Source organism: Protopterus annectens, chromosome 8.part1, assembly GCF_019279795.1.
Source record: "Protopterus annectens isolate FY-2018-M chromosome 8.part1, PAN1.0, whole genome shotgun sequence".
Taxonomy (NCBI): Eukaryota; Metazoa; Chordata; order Ceratodontiformes; family Protopteridae; genus Protopterus; species Protopterus annectens.
This window is the reverse complement of record NC_056742.1, coordinates 117,296,822-117,323,167: the sequence shown is the minus strand read 5'-3', so window position 1 is coordinate 117,323,167 and position 26,346 is coordinate 117,296,822. Positions and strand designations below refer to the sequence as shown.

Sequence of the window (26,346 nt, the reverse complement as noted above, 5' to 3'; positions counted from 1 at the left end):
AAAGACATACTTACCATACTCGACACGTTCTAGGGTACACTTCATTTCTTGCCACAACTCCTGCAGGTAACACAAAAGGGTGCCCAGATGACTCAGACTGTGCACCTTCTGCATCTACAAGCCCATCCTGAACTGCAGCTTGATCGATTTTTTCTTCAGCTTCCACTTTAACTTTCTCTCCTGCATTATCTTCTTGTGAAGGTCTCACTGGGAGGTCTCCTGTTCTTCTCGATGATGGCTGTTCTCCTCTTCCACTCTGCTGTTCTCGTTGCACCCGCTCATGAATTTCTAGGACAATGCGTGACAGTTCCTCAAAATTCCTCTGCTGTTCAATGCTGGGCAGGTAAATAGGACGAGTGAGATCCACACAAATGGTCAGCTGACCTGCTGGAACATTTGGGTCTCCCTATATTCAACAGAGATAAAATGGTTAGACTGACTATTCACAGCAAATATGCATTTGTATGCTGACACAGAGACCTGTAATTCAATCCTCTATATAATGTAAGCAAACCTATACAGATGAACCAGAGCAGAGAGACATGAACACCTCTAACTTACACAAGTTCATATATACATTAAACCATCCACACCTTACAGACTCTGAGTTTCTGACACAACTCTTTTTTTTTATTATTAATCTCTGTCAAACTGTCATACTGGCCACAGTCTGCACTCCTTCTTCCCATCCATAAAACCAAGCCACTGTTTAGAAAACCAGAAAATGTATTCCTAGCTACCACAAATGCTCTGATAGCACAACCATCAGAGGCTTGCATTCTTATCTCTCAGTACCTCAGAAGACAGTGTATCAGGTAGTTCTAATCTCCTGGGGAGCCAATGTTTGTGAAAATGCTGCTAAAGCTTCAACAGCTAGATGGGATCACCCCAAATAAGCAGTACTGCAGAAATAAATCTATCTTAGCACTTTTTAATAGCCCACACCATATTGTCTGCACAGCATTCTTCAGGAACTTAAAGTGAATAACTCATTTCAAAGCATGAGAAAGGTTAGCCAAATTCAAATTCAGAATAGTACATAACTGTTAACATAACCATTTACACATTACTTTAGTGAATGCTAGTGTTGTACATTCCATTTTCAGACCTTCTGTGAAGTTTTCTCAGTGGAAGTACTTCCTAATCTGTTCTCCTGTGTTATCAGATCAAAGTAAGTCCAGCAACAATAACAACACACCAAAAAACAAGCAAACCCACATTTGATGATCACACTGCTAAATGTGTGACAACCTTTGAAAGTCACAAATTATATAGTTGGAAGCAATACCACAGGTTAAGGCACTACACCTAGCACCATGTCACTCAACTTAGCATGCACTAAGTGGCATTAAATTCTTTCAGCTACAGGTTTGCTATAATTTAATCAAGGTATGTAAAGTTTATTCTTTAAGTTAAGATGCCTATTAAAATTGCTTGCTGGAGTATAAATATCACACAGAAATTTTCAAAATTGTGTCAGGTATTAATGCTTACAGGAAATGGGGATGAGAATGTGATTTTACTTCAGGAAACATATTAGAAATTAGCAAAATATAAATATGTTAAAACCAAATATGTCTGGATCAGAGAGAGACTTGTTAGCAATTGTGGAGCTGAGAAATCAGTGAGTGTTGTGATTATTAACAATTGTTTAAACTCTATAGATAAAACCTATTTAGGCATTAAGGGGAGATCTATTTTAGAATCACTCTCCCTAGGAGCTATTAAATTACTGTGGGCAACATTTATGCTCCTTTTGAGGAGTATCACTCATTTTTAGACAACCTTTCAAATAGATTACAAAACTTAGGCAATGTTTCTGTATATTTATGTGGAACCTGGTTCTCAATCCAGAGTTAGACAAATATCTATTTCTTAAGTCACAATCTCCTTTATAAGCCTAGCCCATAGGATTACCCTGGTATCGTGTCACCCAACCTTAGTTCCTAGTGCCTCTGTCGAGTAGAGCCACTGGAGTGATCCTCAGAGTGAATTTTCTATTTCCTATCCACTCATCAAGATTTCTCTTGAAGAGGGACAGTGAGGTGCTCTGCTTGACATGTATGGGAAGTCTATTCCATAGCATGGGCAGTCTCTGGGTTATGAACCTGTCCCTCAAGCATATTCTGTTGATTGTGGTAATGAGGTTGAGGTCTCTGGAGCGTGTGGTGCGGAGGGATTGGAATTTCTTTAGATGTAGCATTTCTAACAGAGCTGAGTCAGACATGGCTTTGTAAGTCAAGCAGAGATCGCCTCTAAGTAGGCGATATGAGACAGAATTGTTGGGAGTTTTTTGAGTCTGTCCATACAGGACAAATGTTTAAGGCCTAGGATCCTTTTTGTGAAGTACTTATGCAGCCTCTCCAGTTGCTGCAGGTGTCTAGTGAGGTACATGCCAAATGGGGCACTGTACTCGATGATTGGCCTAATGAGGGAAGAGTAGAGGGAGACAATGACCTCTTTCTTCCTGGATGCAAAACCCTTAGTAATGAAATGTGCCATATAGAAGGTCTTTCTCACCACAGTGGCACCGTGGTGGTCAAAAGAGAGGTTGGTGTCAACCTGTGTTCCCAGATCTCTTATAATGCCTTCAGTGTTCAGTGGACTACCATCAATGTGGTAATTCAAGGCAACTGGGTTTCTCCCAAAGGGGATGAAGACACATTTTTTGGCATTGAGCTTAAGGCCATGGTTCTGACACTAGTCGTTGGTCTCATTGAGGCCTTTCTGTAGGATGTCAACATCACTTGGGCAGTTAATAATAGCTTCCTACTTGCAATCATCTGCGAACTTTGTCAGCCAGAGTCCCTTCGTGTCGGCCTGACTTCAGAGAAGTAGATACCAAACAGGAGAGGACCCAGAACCGAAACCTGTGGGACTCCACTTGTGACTGGTCTTCAGTCTGACTTGGAGTCAGCTACTTTCACACTGTGGGTTTTATCTGTGAGCCAGTTTGCAACCCACCTAGTGATATAGGGGTTGATGCCTAGCTTAGTAAGTTTTTCTATGATTCCTGAGTGGGGAATGGTATCAAAAGCCTTGGCCAGATCAAGGTAGGCTGTATGAACCACCTTACCTTCATCCACAGCTCTGGTGACTGACTCAAAGAAGTCAACCAAGTTGAGCAGGCATTTTCTACACTTCACAAAACCAAACTTGTGTAGGATCCAGAGTTTGGAAATTCCCTATATCTTTGTTTATTAGGTCCATGATGATGCGTTCCATAGCTTTGCATATCAGACTCATCACGCTAATGGGGAGATAGTTCCCAGGGTCTGTAGTTGCTCCTCCTTTGTGGAGGGGATGACTGTAGCAGTGCGCCATTCGGTAGGGACAAAGCCTGAGGTGAGGCTGTGTTTGAACAGGGCACACAGGTGAGGTGCAGTTCACTCTGTAGTTCATGTAGAATACAAACAGGGATACTGTCAGGTCCCATGGAAGCTATATTCTTGGCCTTGGACAGTGCTGTTTTAACCTGTGCAGCAGTAATACTGGGTTCCTGGCAATCTACTGGTATTGTGATTGGTCGTTTGGGGGGGGGGGGGTAAAGTTAGCACTGAATATGTCTGCCAGTATATTTGCCATATCTGTTGGCTCGGTATAGGAGGTACCATTGTGCAGTATGTGCAGTAGCTCAGAGCAAATCTGGGTATTGCCATGGAGATTCTTTACATAACTACAGAATGCCTTGTGGTTGTCTTTACTATCTGCTGCAATTCTGTTTTCATAGCTAGCTTTAGAGGATTTGATGAGGGATCTCAACTTTTTGTTGAGGCTGAGTTTTTCCAGTCTTGGGACTTCACCTTATTCTGCATCAGTTTCTTCCTTCTGTTGTAGAGTTTGTTTATGGCAGGGGACCACCAGATTGGCTTCCTTTTTTTTTTTTTGAGGAGAGCATCTTAGTTCTATTGGGTATGGCGAGATCCATGCAAGTGAAGACTGGTCTAAATTTAAACAGGTCACATAATAAATTTCAAGAAATTTATTTATATTGAGATAAATTAGGTAAACTGTTGGCATCCCATTACAGAAAAAAATAATTTAGCAAGTTGAAGCTTCAGATGGCACTACAGTTAATAGCTAGAACAAAACAGCAAAGATAACAAACAGTAATAATAAAAAAATTATAAACAAAAATGGGATACAAGTGTTCATGATTTGAGCAACTGGATTAGGAAAGCACCTAAATTAACGTCTGGAACATTAGCTCTGAAAATTACTTTGGAAGACATAAAGTGCTCTTTTATTAGTCGGGGCAAGCCCAAACCTATGTCTATGGCCGAAATAGTATTAATCAAAAAAGAGAAGAAACATGCACTTGATTTTAAGAGTTTGGACTATATCACTGATTCATGCATTTCCAAAATTATGAGTGGTGGAACTAGCATAACGAATATATATATAAATAAATGCCAAATGCTCCTGCTTTCACCCCACATAAATTCTAGGGACTCCCCACTAAGCTCCCCCTTACCCCCTCTCCACTATACTCTCATTCTTATTCTTATGACTCAAAAGATCTAGAACCAGCAGACTTTAACTGCTGACCCCTAACATGTAAATATTGTTTCAAAAAAAAAAAAAAATCTCTGTAGTCAAGATGTTAAACTGTCTCATAATGTATATTATGTCTCAAATGTTTGAATCCAACTCTTGTTTTTTTACTTTGTAACCTTTATTCGTATTTTCTAACCTATATTGTATGGTATTTCACTTTGCAACCTTTATTCTTCATTTTATATCCAATATTGTATTAAATTGTTCATGGAGCTTTTCTCCCCGGGCCTCCACTGAAAATGGGCACTTCTTGGCCCAGTGGATTTCCCCGGTAATCAAACTAATAGTAAATAAATAATAATAATAATAATAAATAATAATATCTATATAGGCTTTAGTCAAGGTGGAGGGAATTATGAACAGTTCCAAATGCCAGTCACTTTTGGCCCAAAACCTTCAGGCGTCTGCTAGAAGCTGAAGATGAAGAGGAATTTCACCAAGCATACATCCAAATCAACAAAAGAATGGCTTCGCCAGAAGAAAATTACAGTTTTGGAATGGCTCAGCCAAAGCCCAGATGTAAATCCAATAGGAAATCTGTGGGGTGACCTGAAGAGGGCTGTGCACAACAGATGTCCTCGCACTCTGACAGATTTGGAGTGCTTTTGTAAGGGAGAGTGGGCAAATATTGCCAAGTCAAGATGTGCCATGCTGATAGACACCTACCCCAAGATGACTTCTTCTTCTTTCGGCTTTTCCCGGTTAGGGGTCGCCACAGCTGATCACCTTGTCCGCTCATGATTGGCAGTGGAGTTTTACGGTGTCAAGTTGCCAGCTCGGCACCCAACTTTCCACAGAAGGCACACACATGCACACACTCACACCTAGGGCCAATTTAGAGTGTACAATCCACCTGCAGCATGTCTTTGGGATGTGGGAGGAAACCGGAGCACCCAGAGGAAACCCACGCGACCACAGGGAGGACATGCAGACCCACAGGGAGGACATGCAGACTCCGCACAGAAGGCACCCCAGCCGAGGATCGAACCGGAGAACGTCTTGCTGTGAGGCAGCAATGCTAACCACTGCACCACTGTGGCCACCCCCTACCCAAGAAGACTGAATGCTGTAATTAAATCAAAAGGTGCTTCAACAAAGAGAGGGTCTATATTAGAACATCGAAGTTTCACAACTTTGAATGTTCTAATATCGACCCCTATTCAGCAAACGCTGACAACATCGAACATGCAGAACAGCAAATTTTTTCCTAGGGAAAAAATTTGCTGTTCTGAAACACATACACACAACACAAGCACACCAAACAAACAGCAATCCACACACATACACCTAAAATCTTACATCTAACCCTACACTAAACTGTAGATACACCACTAACTATCCACTTACCTTAACCCAAACCCTAACCCTAAGGTCCGTCACTATCGCACACTCACCTCACCCGCTCCCTAACCCTAACTCACCTAACCCACCCTAACCCTCATGTCCACACAATCGCACACGTACCTGACTCGCACCCTAACCCTAACTCACCTCACCCTCCCTAACCCTCATGCCCACACAATCGCACACATATCTAACCCGCACCCTAACCCTAACTCACCTAACCCGCGCCCAATCGCACACTTACCTGAACCCGACCCGTAACTTTCCACCACAGCACTGAAAATAGCGAAGCGACAGAAACAGATAACCAAATTCTTTCCCTAGGAAAAAAATTTGGTTATCTGTAGCTTCACTATTTTCAGCATTCGCTGAATATGGGTCGATATTATAACATTCGAAGTTGTGAAACTTCGATGTTCTAATATAGACCCGTTTAAGAGTGTGGACACACAACAAAGTATTAGTTTAAGGGTGTGCACACTTATGCAACCAGTGTATTGTTGTTTTTCTTTTGGCTTTTCCCAGTTAGGGGTCGCCACAGTGGAACTCCGGTCCGCTAATGATTGGCAGTCGATCTTTACAATGCCGAGGTGCCAGCCCGACGCCCAACCTTCAACGAAGGCACTCCCATTCACGCATGTCTTTCGAACGCCACTCGACCACGGGGATGACATGCAGACTCCACAGAGAAGGCGCTCCAGCCGAGAATCGAATGGGAGAGCCTCTTGCTGTGAGGCAACAACACTACCGCTGCACCACCGTGGCTCCACAATGTACGTTTTTTATTTTTTCCCTTAACAGATTTGTTTTTCAGTTGAACTGTACAGGTTATAGGTCACATTAAAGGTGGGAAAAGTTTTGAAATGATTTATTGTGGTCTCATTTTTTTTACATCACAAAAACCTGGCATTTTAACATGGGTGCAAAAGTCCGAATCCATTATCACCGAACATACTTTACCGAAAGCGATTTCACCGAAAAAGTGCTTATGGTAAAGTATGTTTAAAAAAAAAAAACATTAAACCTACGTCTATGCAGAGGGCAAGCCCCCCTGTGCCTCCCACAACCCCCGACTTTAATATTCTCACTCCGAGGTCACACTACAGTGGGGAAAATGGAATTTTCCCCTTATCCGCACCGTAGCTGACTGGTACAACGAACATACTTATCCGAAAGTGATGCTTCGGTGAACAGCACTTTCGGTTAAGTATGCTCGGTGATTTCTGCTTCGGTGGAAAGTGCATTCGGGGATCTGTACGGATCCCATATATATATGTGTGTGTGTGTTATATATATATATATATATATATATATATATATATACACACACACATATTGATATAGATATATATAGGATATTGAGCAAAGTAGAAAAGTATGATGATGGTACAAGTTGAAAGCATATGGGATAAAGAGAGCTTACTATTATGGCTGCAAGCTTTTATGGAAAATATGAGAAACTTAGGTCTAGATGATTATCACTATTGAAGTGGTACCTTGACCCACTGGGCAAAAATGGGGAAAAGGGGCTGTGGATGGTTGGATTAACAGCCATACAGAATACTACAATGACAAAGTCTCAGAAAATATTACAAACATTAAAATAGTGCAGGACTGGAGTACAGGGATTCTCCTAATAGGGATATGTAAAGATTAAGGTGTCATGAAGTTAACTGAGGAAAATAGATAGGAAGGCAAGGTAATGGGAACAGATATACTGGAAGGGAAAAATCAATGTGTGGGGGAAAGACAGGAATGTACCTGACTTGCATGTTAAAGATTGTCTCCAATATCAGGGACAGGGGGCAGAGTTACAAAAAAAAAAACAAACAAAAGACAGAGAGAGAGAAAGAGAAAAAGAGAAATATTAAGTAAAAGGCCATCCCTGGTACAGGCAGTGGAAATCAAAGATCAAACCAAATTTAGAAGATGTACTGAATTTTGTGTAAGATATTAAAGAACTGGAGGATGTAATCATTGGCTCTGGTGATTGTTGCTATTGATGCGACACCCCAAACCCATGCACAACATAGGAAAAAGAGTTGATAATGTCAATTAATGAATTGGAGGTTGGATGTTATAGGAAGGAGCAAGTAAACTGCATACAAATCTATGGCATAGGTGGGTTCAAAACATACAAAATATTGTTTAAAGGATGAGTGATGTAGGAGGGTTGGGAAGTATTGAAAAAAGGCAAGATACAAATAGTAATATTGAAGTTATAAGAAAAGTGTAAAATTCATGGGAATGACAATGGAAATGTCTTTGAAACATGTATTATTAATGTGTGTAAAGTCATGCTGCAAGTTAAAGTTTGGTGAATAAACAAACTTGCTTGGAAAAATGAACTTGTACCTCCTGCTGTTAGAGACAATCAACAAAAAGAAATTATTTACTTTATATTGTAATTGCACAAAAACATACTATTTTGAATTAGAAACATTGAAAAAAACTTCTACCGAAATGCATCCCGGTTATAACACTACACTTCATAAGACTTTTTTGGACTATTAGAATATATCATGGTCACTTAGAAACAAGCTCAGCATAGCATGATAACTTACATTACTGGTGTCCAATTATCACAAAAGCCCCAGTATCAGTGAAGGCATTAGCAGGACACGTATGCATTTACCATAACAAAAGGGACATAAAAATAACTATAACCAAGCCAATAAAGGGCAGTAGCTCAAGGAAAGGGGTAGACTGGTCAGAGAAAAACAAGGAAAAACTAATGTTTAGAAGCAAGAAGAATAACTACAGTATGCAGTCTGTAAATATTAAAATTGCAAATTTTACTAATGAATCTTTGAAAAATATTTAACTGAAAGATTACAGGGAAACCAGTCTTGGAGCTTAGAGTAAGCACAAATGGAGGAGGTGACCAAGGTGGTCACCACAGTAGAGGAAGGCAGCACTGAATTCCCAGATGAGACCAATGACATGGTAAAAAGCAAAGACAGAGAAGTGAAAGACAGACGACAGGACGGAGGTTTGGACGTGGTATTCTCAGGAAGCTTACTTATTCAGAGGCCAGCACACTAATGAAGAACAGCATTAGAGAGCATAATAACTAGCTTCAGCAGTGGGAAGCGAGATGGTCTTGGGACTAATAGGAGAATGGTGGTAGGGACACACCTCACAGAAAGAACAGTTCTCTGCAAGGGATGGTATTCCTCTTAAGCCAACAAACACAACGATCAGCAAATATAAAAGATGCCATACAGACTGGAATCCCCAAATAAATTCAAGGCTTTTATTCAAAATAAAAGGGTTATGTTGAATAAAAGCCTTGAATTTATTTGGGGATTCCAGTTGGTGTGGCATCTTTTATATCTGATGGTATTCCTCTTATCAAAAAGGCAGGGGTGCTTAAGGCTGGGCTGCAAATATCCACCTCAATAACTGTAGATTTAAACTAAAATAGAAGAGGAGGTGCCATAGGTTTGTATGGGTGACTGTCAAAGTTATGACTAACAGGCCTTAAAGAGACATGACTGCTGTAAGCCCATGTTGATAATATCACAGAAGCAGAAGCAAGGCAGGTATTCAGAAAGTAGACCCAAGGTAAAAAAAGGTCACCAAACACAGAAGAATAACAAACAAGCACGTTGTCAGGGTAAGAAGATGACAGACTACGATGCAGTGATGCAGAAGAGGAGGATGGGCATTACTGGTATCACAGAAACAGGCACAGATGATGAGATGGTAGAGTGAAGCATGGATCTGGCTGTGAATATTTAGGAATGAAGCAAAAATGAGGATGATGATGGAGTAGTAATCTACAATAAGATATTTGAATGCAAGGTCAGAGAGGTAGAAGAATGCCTCATCACACAGTCACTAAAGAAGTGCAGGTAGGATGAAAAGCTAGGGTTAGTACCATTTGAACTATTGTGGACTGAAGATACATCGCCCAGGCAAGTCAAGGGAGAAATAGGCTAAGAGAAAGGAACAGAGACTAACTGAATCTGTCAGGAGCAGACTGGGAGATTCTAGACTCCACCTGAAAGAGGAAACAGATAATGCTTATTAGCGCCATGGACCATGACGGGTTCAGTCACTTTACCAGAAAGGACAGAATTCTGGATTTAGTCCTAACTAAGGTAGAGCGAGTAATGGATGTCCCGTTGAAGGTGCCATCAGGCAAGAGAGATCATGCACCTGTGTGGTTTATGGACAGGGGCAAGGTAACACTGCAAAGACAAAGATGATGGCACAGGATTTTAGAAAAGATGAGTTAGAGGGCTAGGTACAAATTGCAGAGATAATAAGTTACAGGACTAGGATTGGGATGCAGTATGCAAGGCTTTGGACAAGGGTTTGAGGAACATGCAAAAAGATGTGAAACTCAATAATTACATACAAGAACGTGAGGTTAATGTTTAGGACAAAAATGAGGGCACACAGCAAGTGTAACAGATTGGGGGGTGGAGAAGATACAAAAAAAAAAAAACATGCAGAAGTACAACAAAGGAAGTGATGGGGTAAAGACAAATTGTAAGCAGGTAGGCAGAGGGGAGCAGTGGGGGGGGGGGGCAAAGGCTATTATGTACAGAATTGAAATAGAAAGTGAGGGACAGACCTAGCCAAACTCAGTACAGGTAGGAAAGAGAGATAATAGAAGACTTCAAAAAAGCAGACATACTAAATAACTAACTTGTATGTGTCATGCTGGGAGGGAGGAAGGTAGGGCAAGGTGGTGAAAGCAGTGAAAACACTCCAGAACTGAAAGAAAAAACATTGACAGGAAATTGGTTGTCCTTAATGAAGATAAAGACAATGAACTACATGGAATGTCTCCCAGACTTCGCAAGAATCCAGCCAGTGTGTTGGCAGATCCCTTGCTGGAGTTACTGGCTAGTGCAGAAGTACATGAGTGCTACAGGACATCAAGTATGGTACCAACGTATAAGGGGAACACTAGAAAAAATCCACAGAATTACAGATCTGTTAGCCTCAAAGCAGAGGCAGGGAAATCATGGAGAAAATCCTGACAGAAAGGCTGGGACAAGAATCAACAATAATTTGCCTCCCTATAAGAAGTATTAGCCTTAATATTGCATGTTACAACACTTCAGAAATTAAACTCTGAATCTGACTAAAAACAGTGGCATCCAAACTTCAACAATACATTAGTACAGCGAAGCCCAAATGCAACCCCATTCATCTCTGTTAACATACACACACACACACACACACACACACACACACACACACACACACACACACACACACACACAAACACAAACACACACACACACACACACACATACACACACACACATATGTGTGTGTGTATGCAAACACTAACACTGATATACACATACATACATATAAGTGTGTGTGTGTGTGTGTGTGTGTGTGTGTGTGTGTGTGTGTGTACGCAGAGACTAATGCTGAGGTCACTACTGCACCTTGGAGTAAATGGAATACTCCAAGATACTGCACTTTCATAGTTGGTATACATCCCTACCTTCACTTAAATGTTCACCTTTCTGAAGGCTGCACTTGAGGTCCTTCGTTTTCGGTCTTTTAATAGGCATCCAAGGGTTTTAGCTAAATCTGTGCCAATTATATGAATGGCTTACAGGAAAACTTGACAAGGGAATATTAGCAGATGTGATCTACTTGTACTTCATCAGTGCCCTTTACTATTTACATTTCATCAGTGCCCATGACTCTGTACCTCACAAAGGACCACTAGGAAAACTAATGTGGCTGCCTGTATGATCAGCACTGGAGAAATGGACTGCTATACAGCTGAAATGTATGACTAAGTGTTATGTGAGAGACACTGTGAGGAATAAGAAAACTAACTAATGGAGTACAGCAAGTTCAGTCCTAGATTCAGTACTCTTAGGTGCACTTGTTTCAGAGATACCCGAGGGAAGGCAAAACAGGATCCACCTCTTTGTTGACTTAATAAAGTTAGCCACAGCAGTGGGAAGTTGGGCAACAGACTAAATAAAGAAGGATTTGAAAAGACAGAAATGGGGCAGCTTAAGTTCAGTTCAGTCAAATGGAAAATACTGCACCTTGGACCTGAACAACCCTGGTATGAAGTATTTGCAGGTAGGAGAAGAACGGATGACAGCTTAGCAGAAGTAGTATCTAGGGGCATTGATCACCGGACTAGAACACTAAGCATAGTGAAGTGGGCAGTAGCATGAACAAATGGAATAATAGAATGCATCTTCAAAAGAATAGACTCCAGAAGCAAAAAAAAATAATTCTCCTGGAGAGGCAAACATTGAGCAATGTGTGCTTGATGAGGATATGAAACAAGATCCATGCGGCTATAGTACAAGAAATACATTTCTGAAGTAACTAATAACGGCATCTACACCTCTAGTAGGGAAGCATTTGACTGCAGAATTTTCTAACAGGTAAGTTCTGCTGGCGTAGATGGATAAAGCCCTGAAGAGGAACAAAGTAACCTGAGTTCAAACTTGGCTTGGGTATCTGCAGAAGCTGGCTGGGGGGGGAGATGACCAAGCATAGCCTGCTCACCTTTTCCATTGTGGAGATGTGGAAATATGTAGGGGCACTTGCTCCTACCATTACACTAAATACTGACACAGAAAACATTAACTAGAAAACGCTGATTTGCAAAACAATTAAACTAATAACACATTTAAAAAAAAGTAAACACATGATCCATGCTTGGGGCCAAGAGCCCTGTAACCCCTCACACCCCCCCTGATAACACCACAATGGGGAAAGGGCAAAAAAAAAATACTGCTGTACTGCAACCTCGATCAACTGCTAAGAAGCATACTTGATGTCTTCCGTGTCTGTTTCCTGCTTTCAGTGTCATGAATGGAACCTGCATGATCAGCAGTTATGAGTCACTAGTGGTGATACAGAGGACCATAGCAGAGAAGAGCAATAGCTGCAGTAAGTGGGCAAGCAAATGAAGGAACAGTAACCACACAGGCGGGACATATCTCCCTCATGGGTGCCACTGCATGCCCACTTTGGTAACATTAGCCTGCATGTTAACGAGGATGTAGGCATTAGGAGAAGCCTGGAGCAGCAGCCCAGTTCCACTTGGTCTTCAACAATGTTATTTTCCATTTGCATTTCCCACCATGCTGTGCAGCCCATCCGGGAAGGTCCAAGGGGGTGCGGAAAAGTTCTAAGCCTGACCAAGAAGGGGATGATGTGGAGCCATGAAACGTACAAGTTATTCAACATATTCTCCCTGAAGTTCAACACACTTGGCACATCATGTCTGAAATTTCTGTATCCCTGTTAAAAAAAAGTCTGAAGTCTCACTGAAATACTGCTCCGCTGTTGGCAAACACCTCCAAATCACTCAAAAATTGCTGCTCTTTCAAACTCTTTTTAAGGTTTGGAAACAGAAAACAGTCAGATGGAGCAAGATCTGGTGGGTAGGGTGGATGGTCTATGCACTCAAACCCCAATTTTGTCAAAATATCCATTGTTTGCCAGCCTTGTGAATAGCTGCATTGTCCTGCGAAAGGAGAACTCCTTTCCGCAGCTTCCCTCTCCTTTTTTTCTTTCAATGCCCCCTTAATCAGCACAGCAAGTTACAGTAATATTCTGCATTAACTGTTTGGCCCCTTGGAAGATAAGTCAATCATTACACCTTCCTGATACCAAAACACTGTGTCCAAAACCCTTCTTGCTGACGTTTGGGTCTTGAACTTCTATGGCCTTGGTGAACCTGAGTGTCGCCATTGCATGGACTGTTGTTTTGTCTCAGGATCACAGTGGTGTAACCATGTTTCATCAACAGTAACTAGGTGCCCCAAAAGGTTGGCACCAGCTCAACAAAAATGCTGCAAAATCAACTTGGAAGTGTCCACTTGATGTCTTTTCTCATCGTCATTCAAAGGTTTGGACACCCACTTGGCTGACAGTTTCTGCATAACCAGCTGCTCATGGATTATACACCCAACACATTCCTTGGATATCTGTTATTGTCTCAGCAACTGTTTTAGCCAATATTCACTCATCTAACAAAATCAGGTCAAGGACATGGTCAGCATCTTCAGGAGTTGACTCCATTTGAGGCCTCCCAGACCTTGCTGGATCTTTGGTCACAAAATCTCCATGCTGAAAGTTTGCACACCACTTCTTCACGGTTGAGTAAGAAGGGCACTTATCACTCAATGTTTGCATCATACATTCATAGATTTCCTTTGGCATTTTCTTCTGCAGGAATAGGAACTTCATGATGGCTCAGAGTTCCACAGTTGAAAATTCCACACTTTTTGTTGAGATGGTTCAATCAGTGATCTGAAACAATGTCAAAACATAGCAAAGAAAATCTGCAAACTGGCACTTTACAAGATGAAATAACCCTCTTTTCAGCTACAGAAGCAAAATAATGCTCAGAATTTAGAAAGTTGGTCGGCTTACAACTTTTCAGCACTCCCTCGTAGTAAAGGACTAATACTGTTCTCCACTTTCCCTTCCCTCTCTGCCAGTAGTCCCATCTAGAATGTAGTAGGAGGTGTGGAAGGGTAACAGCAACTAGAGAACAGGATGCCTAGCAGCAGACTGGGTGTAGCATCAAGACCACCCAAAAATAACATACAAAAAAATCATTGCCCAGCTAACCGTGAGACACCTGAAAGCAAAAAGATACTGCAGCTGGCAATCCACATGGAAAAGATTTGTGTGGTATTTGCCAGCTTTTCCATCTCTGACTGAAACACAATCAACTGTTTGATCTTCCTATACTTACTGAATGCACCTCAGGGAGAACCTGTGCTGATGGTACACATTCAAGTTTAAAGGGATTTTTCTACCTTAGCTTCTGCTACAGTAACAAGTCCAAAACCACTTTCAGGTAGAAAGTTAGATAGGTCTACAAGGACATGTTATCCTTTTGAAAGACCAGATACTTTTCCCCTACAAATGAAGGCCTATAGGTCTGAGATCTTACAAGCACAAGTAATGACCAACAGAAAAATAAGTTTCTTTGATATAAACTTCAATGCCGCTGATTCAGTAGGTTCAACTGGAGAATAATCAAGGCTGTCATTCATGAAGTTCCCAATGAGAAGATGGGGTAGTCCAAAAGTGGTCAGAGATGCAAGTCTTTAAAGAATGACATCTCCACTATGCCAAGATGAGCAAACATTGCTGACACATGAATCCTGACAGTGGAACAACTGAGACCCAACACACACAAATCTTTGGGGTTGGGAGGGTGGCCTAATGGTTAAGGTGTTTGCCTTACAAACACAAGGTGCAGGGTTTGAGTCTCACAAGGGATAATTGGCTAGGCTTAAAATAGCTCACAAGGGCAGTTAGCCTAGTACTATTCTATGAACCTATGAACAATGTAGAGTGACCTATAAACTGACGTGAATTGGGAAGCAGAATGTATTCTGCCCAAATGGACATGGAGAACCCCATCGATTTGGCAGGGTGACAAAGACAGTTGGAAGTCTTCTTGGCAGCTTCATTCATGTCTAACACTCCCGCTGGAAAGGGATGGCGGGATTGAAAAGTATACAGCAGAAACATTCTCTGACTTGGAGCTATTTAATACCACGATTACGGAGTACCCCCTTGGACTGAAGCAGGAGTGTGTCCTGCAGCTCAGTCAACCACTTTCCTTGGAATGCGGAGAAGATAAGGTGACCTCTCCAAACCACAAACAAAGCATCTGTTGTCAGAATTTGTGATAGGTTCAGCTGCAGGAATGGAAGGCTCATTTGAAGACTGGTACGGTCTTCACTGTTATCTAATTGCCAGACAAACAGGTACCTGGTACTGTGAGAAGCTCTGCAAGTGTATGGTTGCTTTGCATCCACTCACAGTTTACAGTGCACTGTAACACCTTATTCCTCAAGTGTGCAAATGACACCATTAAGACTGTAGTGGCCATCAAGCTCAAAAAGAGAAGGAAGGTCCAAGCTTGGAATTTTCCACTACATCCTCACCCAAACTACAAAACTCATGATTTCCTGGGTCCTCCCCATAAAGAGGAATGATCGTATGGGGAGAACCCAGTAGTATATCCAAGTACTTCAGTGAAGGCAATCCTGTGAGATGGTATTTGACAAGGCCTTTTCCAGTGTATAGTAATCACTTCAGAGACTGTAATAATGGCAACTAACACTTCAAGAACACTAATGGGAAATCCCTAAATGGGGCCACAAGGAGCTACTTATTCAGGAAAGAGAAAGTACAATTGTGTACACTTACCATAAATGTAGACGTTCGAGTGTATTCACTGTTGCAGTCACTACATTTGGGTAATCTGCTGGCAGGTTGACCTCAGTCGGCCTGAATAACAGTCTTGGGTCCTGCTTCGGTTGCTGTCTCCTCTTCCATGACGTCAGGTCGTCAGGGGTATAAAACATGCAGTCGATGCCATTTTAATCAGTTTTTCTTGCCCCAGATGTCAGGTGCCCCCCAAATGGGGAGCAAAAATTATATATATATATATATATATATATATATATATATATATATATATATATATATATATATATACATATATATATATATATATATATGTATGCGTGTAATTTAGAACACAAAGAAATTACCTCCAACTAAAAGCAAATACACCAAAAAGGCTTTTGAGCATAGTGAAGGAAAGAAGAAGTATAATAAGAGAGAAAAAAGGGGGCTGGCGGGTGGGTAACTCGGACTGCAACAGTGAATACACTTGAACATCTACATTTATGGTAAGTGTACACAACTGTACTATGTCCTTCGTGTTTCACTGTTGCAGTCATTACATTTGGGTAGAATCCCAAAGCTATGGATGGGAGGATGGAATTATACAGCAGTAGGAGCAGCTATAAGGCCCTGCGGGACAGCAGTGGCAAAGCCTGCCCTGGATTTAGAAAAGAGAGGTAAATGGTAATGTTTGGTGAATGTGTGAACTGAGCTCCAAGTAGCAGCTTCTACGATGTCTCTGCTAGGAACCCCTCTGAGAAAAGCTGCAGAAGTAGATGCAGCCCTTGTGGAATGGGATCTGATCCCCTTGGGGACAAGTTTACCATGGTGCGTGTAGCAGAAACTAATACAATGGCTTATCCATTTTGAAATAGTCTGCTTTGAAATAGCCTTCCCCTCTGCCCCTGCAGCAAATGCCACCAGCAGTTGCTCAAACTTTCTTAGAGATTTTGTCTTGTTTAAGTAGAATCTTAGTTGTCTGTGTAGATGCAATGAATGCAGAATTCGCTCCCCCCTTGTTCTGTGGATTTGGGAAAAAAGTTGGCAGATGAATGGTCTGGTTAAGAGCCACATTGGATACCACCTTAGGCATAAAGGATGGATTGATCCTGAGGGCCACCCTGTCCGGATAAAAGGTAATGAAAGGTTCCACTGCCATGAGAGCCTGTAGTTCTGAAATCCTTCTAGCTGAAGTGACTGCTAAAAGAAAGGCTGTCTTCTAAGAAAGAAATTTTATGTCTGCAGTAGCAGCTGGTTCAAAAGGAGGTAGGGTGAGTTTTTCCAGCACAAAATTGAGGTCCCATGCAGGAGTCGGTGCTCTCCTTGGAGGTCTCAAATTTTTGGCCCCTCTGAGGTACTACTTTAGCAGGGGATGAGAAAAGAGAGAAGGCTCTGTGTTGTAATGAGCCGAGATGGCTGAGGCATGGATTTTTATAGAAGAAAAAAATAGGCCCTTGTGAAGCATCTCAGTTAAATATTGCAGAATCTAAGGAATATTGGGCATTGCTGTGTTTATTCCTTGTGCTTGGTTCCAGGCACAGAATCTCTTCCATTTATCAGCATAAGGTTTTCTAGTACTAGGTCTTCTAGCCTCCAAAATGACATCCATCACAGGTTTACTGAGAGATGTGACTGGTGAAATTAATTGATTAGCCATGCTGCAAGATTCAGAGTTTGGAGCTAAGTGTGCAGAATTTGATAGTTCTGCTGAGACAATAGATGAGGTGTCTGAGGCAAGTACCACGGGGGAAGGTGTGACATGCTCCTTAGAAGCGGGTGCCAGTGTTGGTGAGGCCAATCTGGAGCAATCAGAATCATTTTTGGTTTTTCCTGTCTGACTTTTAGTAAAACCTTGGAGAGCACAGGCAGAGGGGGAAAGGCATAGACTGATAGGTTTTTCCAGCTGAAGGATAGAGCATCCACTTTACAAGCTTTTTTGTGATGAATTCTTGTGCAGAATGTGTCTAACTGATAGTTTTGGGGAGAGGCAAAGAGATCTATGTTTGGGCTCCCCCATTTTTGTGTCAACATGCTGAAGATTTGTGGATCCAGTTTCCATTCGTGTGGGTCCATAAGATTTCTGCTTAGTTCGTCTGCCAGAGTATTTTGCTTTCCTGGCAGGAATTGAGCGTGTAGATGTATTTGGTAAGTCAAGGCTGTGTTCCACAAGGCCATGGCTAGTCTGCAAAGAGGGTAGGAGTGAGTACCCCCCTGCCTGTTTATGTACCACATAACTGTGGTGTTGTCCATCTTTATCAGTAGGCTATCAGAGCATTCTGTACAGCTAGCATTTCTTTCTGGTTGATTTGGGCTCCATTTGCCCTGAATGCATCTCCCTGTAGGATGGGCCCCCCAAGCATAGCCTGATGGGTCTGTAGTCAGGGTTTTGGTGGCAGGGGGTAGAATGAATGACAGTCCCTTGTTTTGGTGACAGGCCTCTGCCCACCATAGGAACTCCTGTTGCAGGCAAGGAATGAAAGGAATCATTGTTTCCAGGCTGTGACAATGTTGACTCCATAAGCTTTTTAGGTACCATTGAAGTTTCCTCATATGCAGTCTTGCATATGGAATTAGTAGAATGCAGGATGCCATGAACCCCAAAGCTGCAGAATTTGTCTTGCAGATAAGCTGGGTTTTTGTGGCCACTTGTTTGATGTATGTTCTCAACTGAATTTGTTTGTCTGGCGTGAGGTAAGCCGTCCAGCAGTTGTATTCAAGCTTGCACCCAGGAATGTAATTATTTGAGAGGGTACAGTTGTGATTTCTTTTCGTTTATGGTGTATCCTAGGCGTGTTAGAAGCCTTTTTACAAACGCCAGATGTTGTAGAAGAGTGCCCTTGTTTTCTGCCTGAATTAGACAATCATCCAGATAAGGATAAATTTCAATGTTTCTTTGTCTGCAAAATGCAACCACTGGTGCCAGGCACTTTGTGAAGACCCTGGGTGGAGTAGATAAGCCAAAGGGCAGTGCAGAGAACTGGTAATGCAAATAGCCTGCTTTGAAACGGAGGTATCTTCTGCAAGATTCCCTGATTGGGATATGCAGGTAAGTCTCTTAAGTCTAGAGTTACCAGCCAGGCATCCTTGCCTAGCATAGGCAGTGATTGCTGTAGAGTCAGCATCTTGAATTTTGGAATGTCCAGGAAGGTATTTAGAATGGATAAGTCCAGAATTGGACGCCATGATTTGCCTTTTCTGGATACCAGGAAAAGTCTTGAATAAAAACTTTGCCTTTTTTCCTTTTCTGGTACTGGTTGAATAGCCCCCATATCCATGAGGGACATGAATTGTTTCTGGGCCTCTGCCCACTGATTTGGAGGCAGATCTGACCATCCATTTGGAATTGGCAACGTGTGGAAATGAAATCTGCATTCCTGGGATACTATATTTAAGACCCACTTGTCCTGGGTAATTAGATGCCAATTTTGAGCATGAAGTGCTAGTTTTCCCCCCAAAGGGGCTGCCAAAAGATAAGTGCTTGGAAATGGCAGAGGAAAGTCATTGAGACTGTTTACTGTAGGGGGATGCTTTGCTACTTCCAGATTTGGAGGTGGAGGCACCCCATTGTTTTGTTCAGTAAGTTCCTTGTGACTGAAACCTGGAGCCTTTGGAGTGTCTGAGTTTGACCTGAGTGGCTCTGTTGGGTACTGGAAAGGACCAGTTCTTAGTAGGCCAGTGCCTACTGAACCTGGGTGGCTGCACCTGCAAGAAATCTTTTACAGTTTGCATAGATTTAGCTTTGTCTTCCATCTTTTTCAAAACTTCTGCCTTATTCTCAAACAGACTGTCCTGTTGTAAAGGAGCATCCAACAATTTAGCTTTAACATGATCAGGCAGATTTTTGCTCCTTGAGCCAAGCATGCCTTCTCATCATAGATCCAGTTACAGCTGTCCTGCAAGAGGCCTCCAAGGAATCAAAACCACATTGCAAAGTATGCTTTCCAACTTGTTCAGCTGAATGCAATAAATCCTGTAACTCTTTATTTTCCACACAATAAGAAATCAACATAATTTTCTGTTTAAGTAAGCCCGTGACATGCTGTTGATATTTAAGCATATGACATTGACCGTTTAAAGCCCTGATTGCCAGGGTTGCAGACATATAAACCTTCTTACCCCATCTATCCAGCGCCCTGGAGTCTCTATCAGAAGGGGTAGGATTTTTAGAAGTAGAAGCCTTAACAGCCCTGGGACCCTGAGAAATTGTTTCAGGATCAGCAGTAGGATTTAATATCTGTCTGGCTTACTAGGAGCCAGAGGCAGGGAATCAGGAGCCATGCTGGATTCTGAGAAAACATCATCAACAATGTCTAAAACAGGAGGTATAGCCAAAGGGTCTATGCTGAGGAAGAAAAAAATCCTTAAGCCTCTTTTTGGATTCTGAAAAATCCTGACTCTCCCAATGAAAATGTTCCCTTAAGGTATGCAAAGTTTCTCCAAAAGAAAAATCCTCAGGAGGAGAAGCAGAAGGGATGAATTCTTCTGCATCAGAGTCCTCATAAGGAGGGATCAGATGAAGAATCAGAAGAAATGGAAACCTGATCTGAAGATTCATAATCAGTGCCTTGCCTAGGCCTCTTAGCAGGAGGGGGTTGGGAACCCCTGATCAAGGTAATTAAATCCTCAGCCATTTTGATCATTTGTTTTTTAGGAATAGGGGCCTGAACACGTGGCTCATGCGTCGGTTTTTTAGACATAGAAGTTGGTTTTAGCCTTGTTTTTGACGATAGCGTCGGTTTAATATACAAATCTTTAGGCCTGAAAATACCCTCAGAAGCCGGTGCCTGCTCAGCGGCTCCAGACCCATCCAAGGGAGAGACATACGCGGGTTCAATACTTGAAGAATCTCGTGGCATACCAGACTCCGAATGGGTCTCAGTAGAGGCCTGCGGATCAAAAGTAGCGGGCATCAGGGGCTGCGAAAGCGCCTCACTGAGTACTGGCGAACTGGCGACAGACTTAGGAGAAGCTTCGTCGGCGGTTTTGGACCTTGGCGGTCTGTCTCTGTCTTTTTCTCTGCGTTTTTTGTGAATTCCAGTAGTCAGATTGCTAACCGATGACATTTCAGGATAGTTAAATCTTGAGCCAAAGTATTTAGAAGCAAAAATATACCGATGCTTAATAGTGCATTGGTTAAATTTAGCACAAAACCGACAGCAAGGCATGTTGTGGTCAGGGCCTGGGCAAGAAATACAGTACAAATGAAAATCCTTATGAGGTATTTGCTTCCCACATGTAATACAATTATTAACTTTTACTGACATCAGTAAGGCGCAAGAAAAAGTTTCCCCAACGGGGTACTTACCTGTAGTTTGAAGACTTAAGTTCTGAAACTCGAAAACGAAAATTTCAGGAGTCGGCCAACCGGCACTTGCGAACTGCTTCTGCTTCGGGCACAGCGCGGCAAGAAAGACCAATTAAAATGGCGTTGGCTGCATGTTTTATACCCCTGATGACCTAACGTCATGGAAGAGGAGACAGCAACCAAAGCAGGATGCAAGACTTTGTTATTTAGGCTGACAGAGGGCAACCTGCCAGCAGATTACCCAAATGTAATGGCTGCAACAGTGAAACACGAAGAACATCATATAGTGGCTATTCTGCAATGCTTCAAACATTCTGGATGTAGAGGGAAGTCCAAATGTCAGTACCATGAATTAAAATGGATATCTCACCCCCTGCAAAATGAAGGAACCTCCTGAGCAGACCCCAGACAATATTATGCCAAAACGTATTCACATGTCCAACAACAGCATCAAGGTACCTTACTAGAGCAGGAGAATGAAACCCTAGAGAGCCACAATCTGGAAGATGATGTACCAGTTCTGTTTCTTGGGGACACTAAGGTCCCAGATAAGACAGAAGTCATCAAATTCCTTCCTGTACTAAGAAGAGGGAGGAGTGGAACCCATGGCCTCATTCCTAAGGATAGAATGCATGTAGTGCCTTTTTAAGCAGCAGAGAATGGCACTGTCGCTAAAGCTCTTTAATAGTAGCTTGGTCTTGTAGTACAGCTCTTTTCATGGCTGCTCGAAGATGTGGCTTATCATGACCACATCCAGAGCCAAAAGGTCCCTACTGATGGCTCTCCACGTATGTCCAAAGTCAAACAATCACCTACTCAAAGGAAACTGTAGACCACTGTCAGCACTGGCACAGAAGGCTGGTGAAGTTGATACTCAGGAGACTCACCCAGAACCAGAGGGGGAAAGACAGAAGAATGCACAATGAGAAGATTTTGGTTTCTGAGGAGGCTGCTGCTTCTGCTGTGGTTGGCAGGGACTTAAAAGAGGAGGTAGATGAGCAAAGAAGTTTCATAAATTATTTCCACAGTGCAAAAGGCCTGCTTTGTCTTCAAGATGTCATCCAATAGGTCCTGAAAATGCTAAACAAAACATAGCTTCTATCTCAAAAGGACAAGCAGAACAGAATTTCTGAGTTCATCCTTATGCAAAGAAAGGTTCAGGCAGGCCATCTTGTGCAGGCATACCCCTGACCTTTAGCCATAGCCACAGTCATTGCTTCAATGCAGTCCAAATGCAACAAGCTCCTGAGAAGCTCACTCTAGATGTCACAGTTACTTAAACGTGTCTTGTTTGAGCCCAGATTAGGGAAATGAAAACCAATCTACCATCAGGTCCACCAGGAAGGAGTGGAATCTAGAGAGGTGAGATTAACAGTTGAGGGCTGCCAGACCTAGTGTGGCAGAAGGGTTAGGGTCTCACTCCACAGAATTGAAGGCTTGTAGACAATGTCAGCCTTCCTAGGAGCAAAGGGACAGAGTTTGGATGGTTCCAAATTACACTTATAAAATACACAAGGAAAGGCTATAAACTGAGATGACCCTATGTTGTTCCTCCATCTTTCCTACACATTAATTACAAAATTTTTAGGAGGGAAGGAATGCAGCTATAGGTCAGTCTCTGGAAGACTTTATAAATTGCAGAATTTAGACAAAGGATGGGTAAGAAGTGGTAGGAGGGATGAGGGAAGCAGGGCAGACAGAAGACACTGCCCTCATCTGTTCCCCTGGAGAACCATCAACCATCTGGCCAATGATCCTGACTCTGACTATTCTTTCTTTATCTGGGCGCCAGACAGTGTCTTCATGGTCCTCATCCTGGCAACAATCAACAGATTTTTTTTATGCACCTATTGTTTCCCTGTGCATGCCAACAACAGTGCAAAAGGAGAGTGCAAGAGTATGTCACCCATTTCACAAGTGATGTTACCGCCCCAATCCAACATTCGGGTCTATATTAGAACACCGAACATTTGAAATGTCGGGTGTTCTAACACTGACCCGTTTTCAGCGAACGCTGAAAATATAGAAGTAACAGGAAACCGAATTCTTTCCTAGGGAAAGAATTTGGTTGTCTGTTTCTGTTGCTTCAGTATTTTCAGCGCTCTGGTGGAAAGTTACAGGTCGGGTTCAAGTAACTGTGCGATTGTATGGACGTGTGGGTTAGGGTGGGTTAGGTGAGTTAGGGTTAAGGCACGGGTCAGGTAAGTGTGCGATTGAGTGGATGTGTGGGTTAGGGCGGGTTAGGTGAGTTAAGGTTAGGGCGCGGGTGAGGTGACTGTGCGATAGTGATGGACGTTAGGGTTTGGGTTAAGATAAGTGGATAGTTAGTGGTGTTTGTATAGTTTAGTGTAGGGTTAGGTGTTAGAGTTTAGATGTACGTGTGGGGATTGCTGTTTGTTTGGTGTGCTTGTGTTGTGTGTATGTGTTTTGGGACAGCAAATTTTTTCCCTAGGAAAAAATTTTCGCTGTTCCGAATGTTCAATGTTTTTTTTTTTCGATTGCTAGGGTTTGATATTTTGAATGTTCGGTGTTCTAATACAGACCCCAACATTCTTGAAGGTACATGCCTCCAATGATCTCTGGTCATCAAAATGGCTCATAAGTGGAGTGCACAAACTCAGATTCCCCTCAATTCTCCCCCATTGGAGAGATTAGCAGGCTTCACTCATCATTGCTCTCCCTTCCCAGTAGGCTCCCAGGTTGCTAACTGAACCTGGGTCAGCTGGGCCAATGTCAAGGCTACATCACAATGCTAGCAGTACACCACAGAATGGGTTTTTTTTCAGTTTTGAAGGTAATGACTTCTGAGTACTCGCACTTTGCAAAGGACGCTAAGTGGGAAGAAGTCTTCATATGCTCATGGGCTCTAGTTGGGACATGCTTGTGTAAGACTAGCTCATGGAATGAACTTGTGAAAAGTATGCCAGATATCACATAAAAAGCAGCTAAATCGAGGAAGCATTCCTGGAAGCAATAGCAAGGGGACTTGATAGACCTTCACCAGGACCAGTGCTTGCATCACACCATGCTCAATGACTGGGGGTCCTTGTGGCCATATGGACAGGTCCCACCACACTTCGAACATCTAGCTAGAGAACATTGTCTTGACATGGGAACAACTGGTTGGCTCCCCTTGAACTGGGTCATTGAACCTTGCTATGCCTGGAAATAAGACACAGAGTCTTTGGCTTTTAGTACTACAAACAAGCAACTGGGTGACTCAATGGAATAATGCACCTCAAGTTCAGATGAGTTACAAACATGCCCAAGATGACCAACCTGTATGAACTGATAGTGCCTACAATCATGGACACATACTCGAAACTGGCAACAAGATGTGCACCTCCCAGAGCCACTCAACATCTACTGTAGCAGACAACAGGTACAGAGCTGAACCCTCAGTAAATGAGGATGATCTCACATCATTCTTGGATTAAATGGCAGTTTTAGAAAAATACTTACCTTTAAAAGAGTGCAATCAAATCTTACCTTATACCTTCATGGCCTTGTGATGGTGACACTGCAAAGATCTGGAACTATGCATGGTACTCTCCTGCCAAGCCCCTACAATAGATCCTTTCAACATCTATCATTCTCTTGGAAGTCAGGAAAGTCAGCATTTTTCCCCTAATTTCTGACCTGAACTGATAGTATTTGGGGGTAGTCCCTCACATCATTCTCCTCTCTCAGGTAGAATACACATTGCAAGTGCTGGTCACAGCTTGTTATATGGTAGCCACAAATATACTCATAAGACCATCCATGCTTTATGTACTGAGAGTAGGAATGTCCTTATAACCAGATTGGAGATCTGAACTGCATGAGTAGTAGAAAAGATCTGGCATGCTTGGACTAGGTGGACCACATGTGTGCAGTGGTTAATACAAATGTGTGTGACTGCAGTTGTACGTATCTCTGAGTTCAGGAACTTCCAAGAAAATGTAGAACTAGAAAGGAACCGAAGATGAACTCAACTGTATACCCACCAAGAAAGTCCCCAAAGTTAGTAATTGCCATTTTATTCAATTTACACTTTTAGGTTAAAAAATATTTTTCTTGGAGAATAGCATGACAACAAAGATTTAAATATAGCTACCTTTCAAAAACTGCACTAAAGCTGATGTAAGTATTTCTCAGGAAAATAATCTCAAAAGTCCTATTTAGTGTGCCATTCAGATATAAAGCTCCCATTCTACTTGGCATGTACATGGCTGCTTTCTCTAGCACTCTTTGTAAGTATCAAAGAGAAAATGGGAGATATAAGTTCGACTGCTATGAAACCAGTTTAGAATAATACACTCTGTTTTGGGTGCATGTCTATGTGATGTCAATACATTTGGTAAGTTTCTGAACTGCTTTTGTAACACAGAAATTCTGTTCTGTGAGATCTTTTTTCTTTTAATCTACTTTCTAAACTAAAACTCAGCACAGGTACAAGAAATCTTTCTCTTACATTTCTGCTAACATTCAGCTAGTGTTCCTACTTAAAACTAAGAATTGTACTAAGCTTGATTTCTCTACCTGAATAAAAATTAAATAAGATGGCAAAGATTACACATGGAAAATTTACAATTAGATATTCACTGAAGCAAGGATGCTGCACATGTGAACTTAACTGAAAATAAAACCACTCAAATGATCTCAGCATTTCAAATGACAGCCTGAAGTCTTCTACCCATCTTCTGACTGAAACTAGTAGAAGTATCAAAACAAATAATTAAATTCTAAACCGTTTCAGAAGGAAGCAAATCTGAAGACCATGACTTGGAAGGTCAAGAGTAAGATGACTGTGCCCCTTGAAAAGCTGGTATTTCGGTCACAGTTCTGCAATTAATGGCTTAGTTTTCTGAAAATTGTTTACCAAATTTGTTGAAAGAAAAGTAACTTTTCATGAATTACATTAAACTGTGCATTCTGTTTCTTCATGCCTGTCACTATGTGATATTGCAGGTAGCCAAAGAGCTTGA

The 26,346-nt window shown here is 42.0% G+C and overlaps 1 protein-coding gene across 4 annotated transcripts in view; it reads right to left on the bottom strand.

Moving 5' to 3' along the window:
• Positions 1–26,346, bottom strand: part of FBXO31 (F-box protein 31) — a 1,097,250-nt gene that overhangs the window by 179,380 nt on the left and 891,524 nt on the right. For all 4 annotated transcript variants that reach the window (XM_044081741.1, XM_044081743.1, XM_044081742.1 and 1 more), the window contains one exon: positions 15–406. In XM_044081741.1, coding sequence (XP_043937676.1) covers positions 15–406 — 392 coding nt within the window. The remainder of the gene's footprint in view (positions 1–14; positions 407–26,346) is intronic.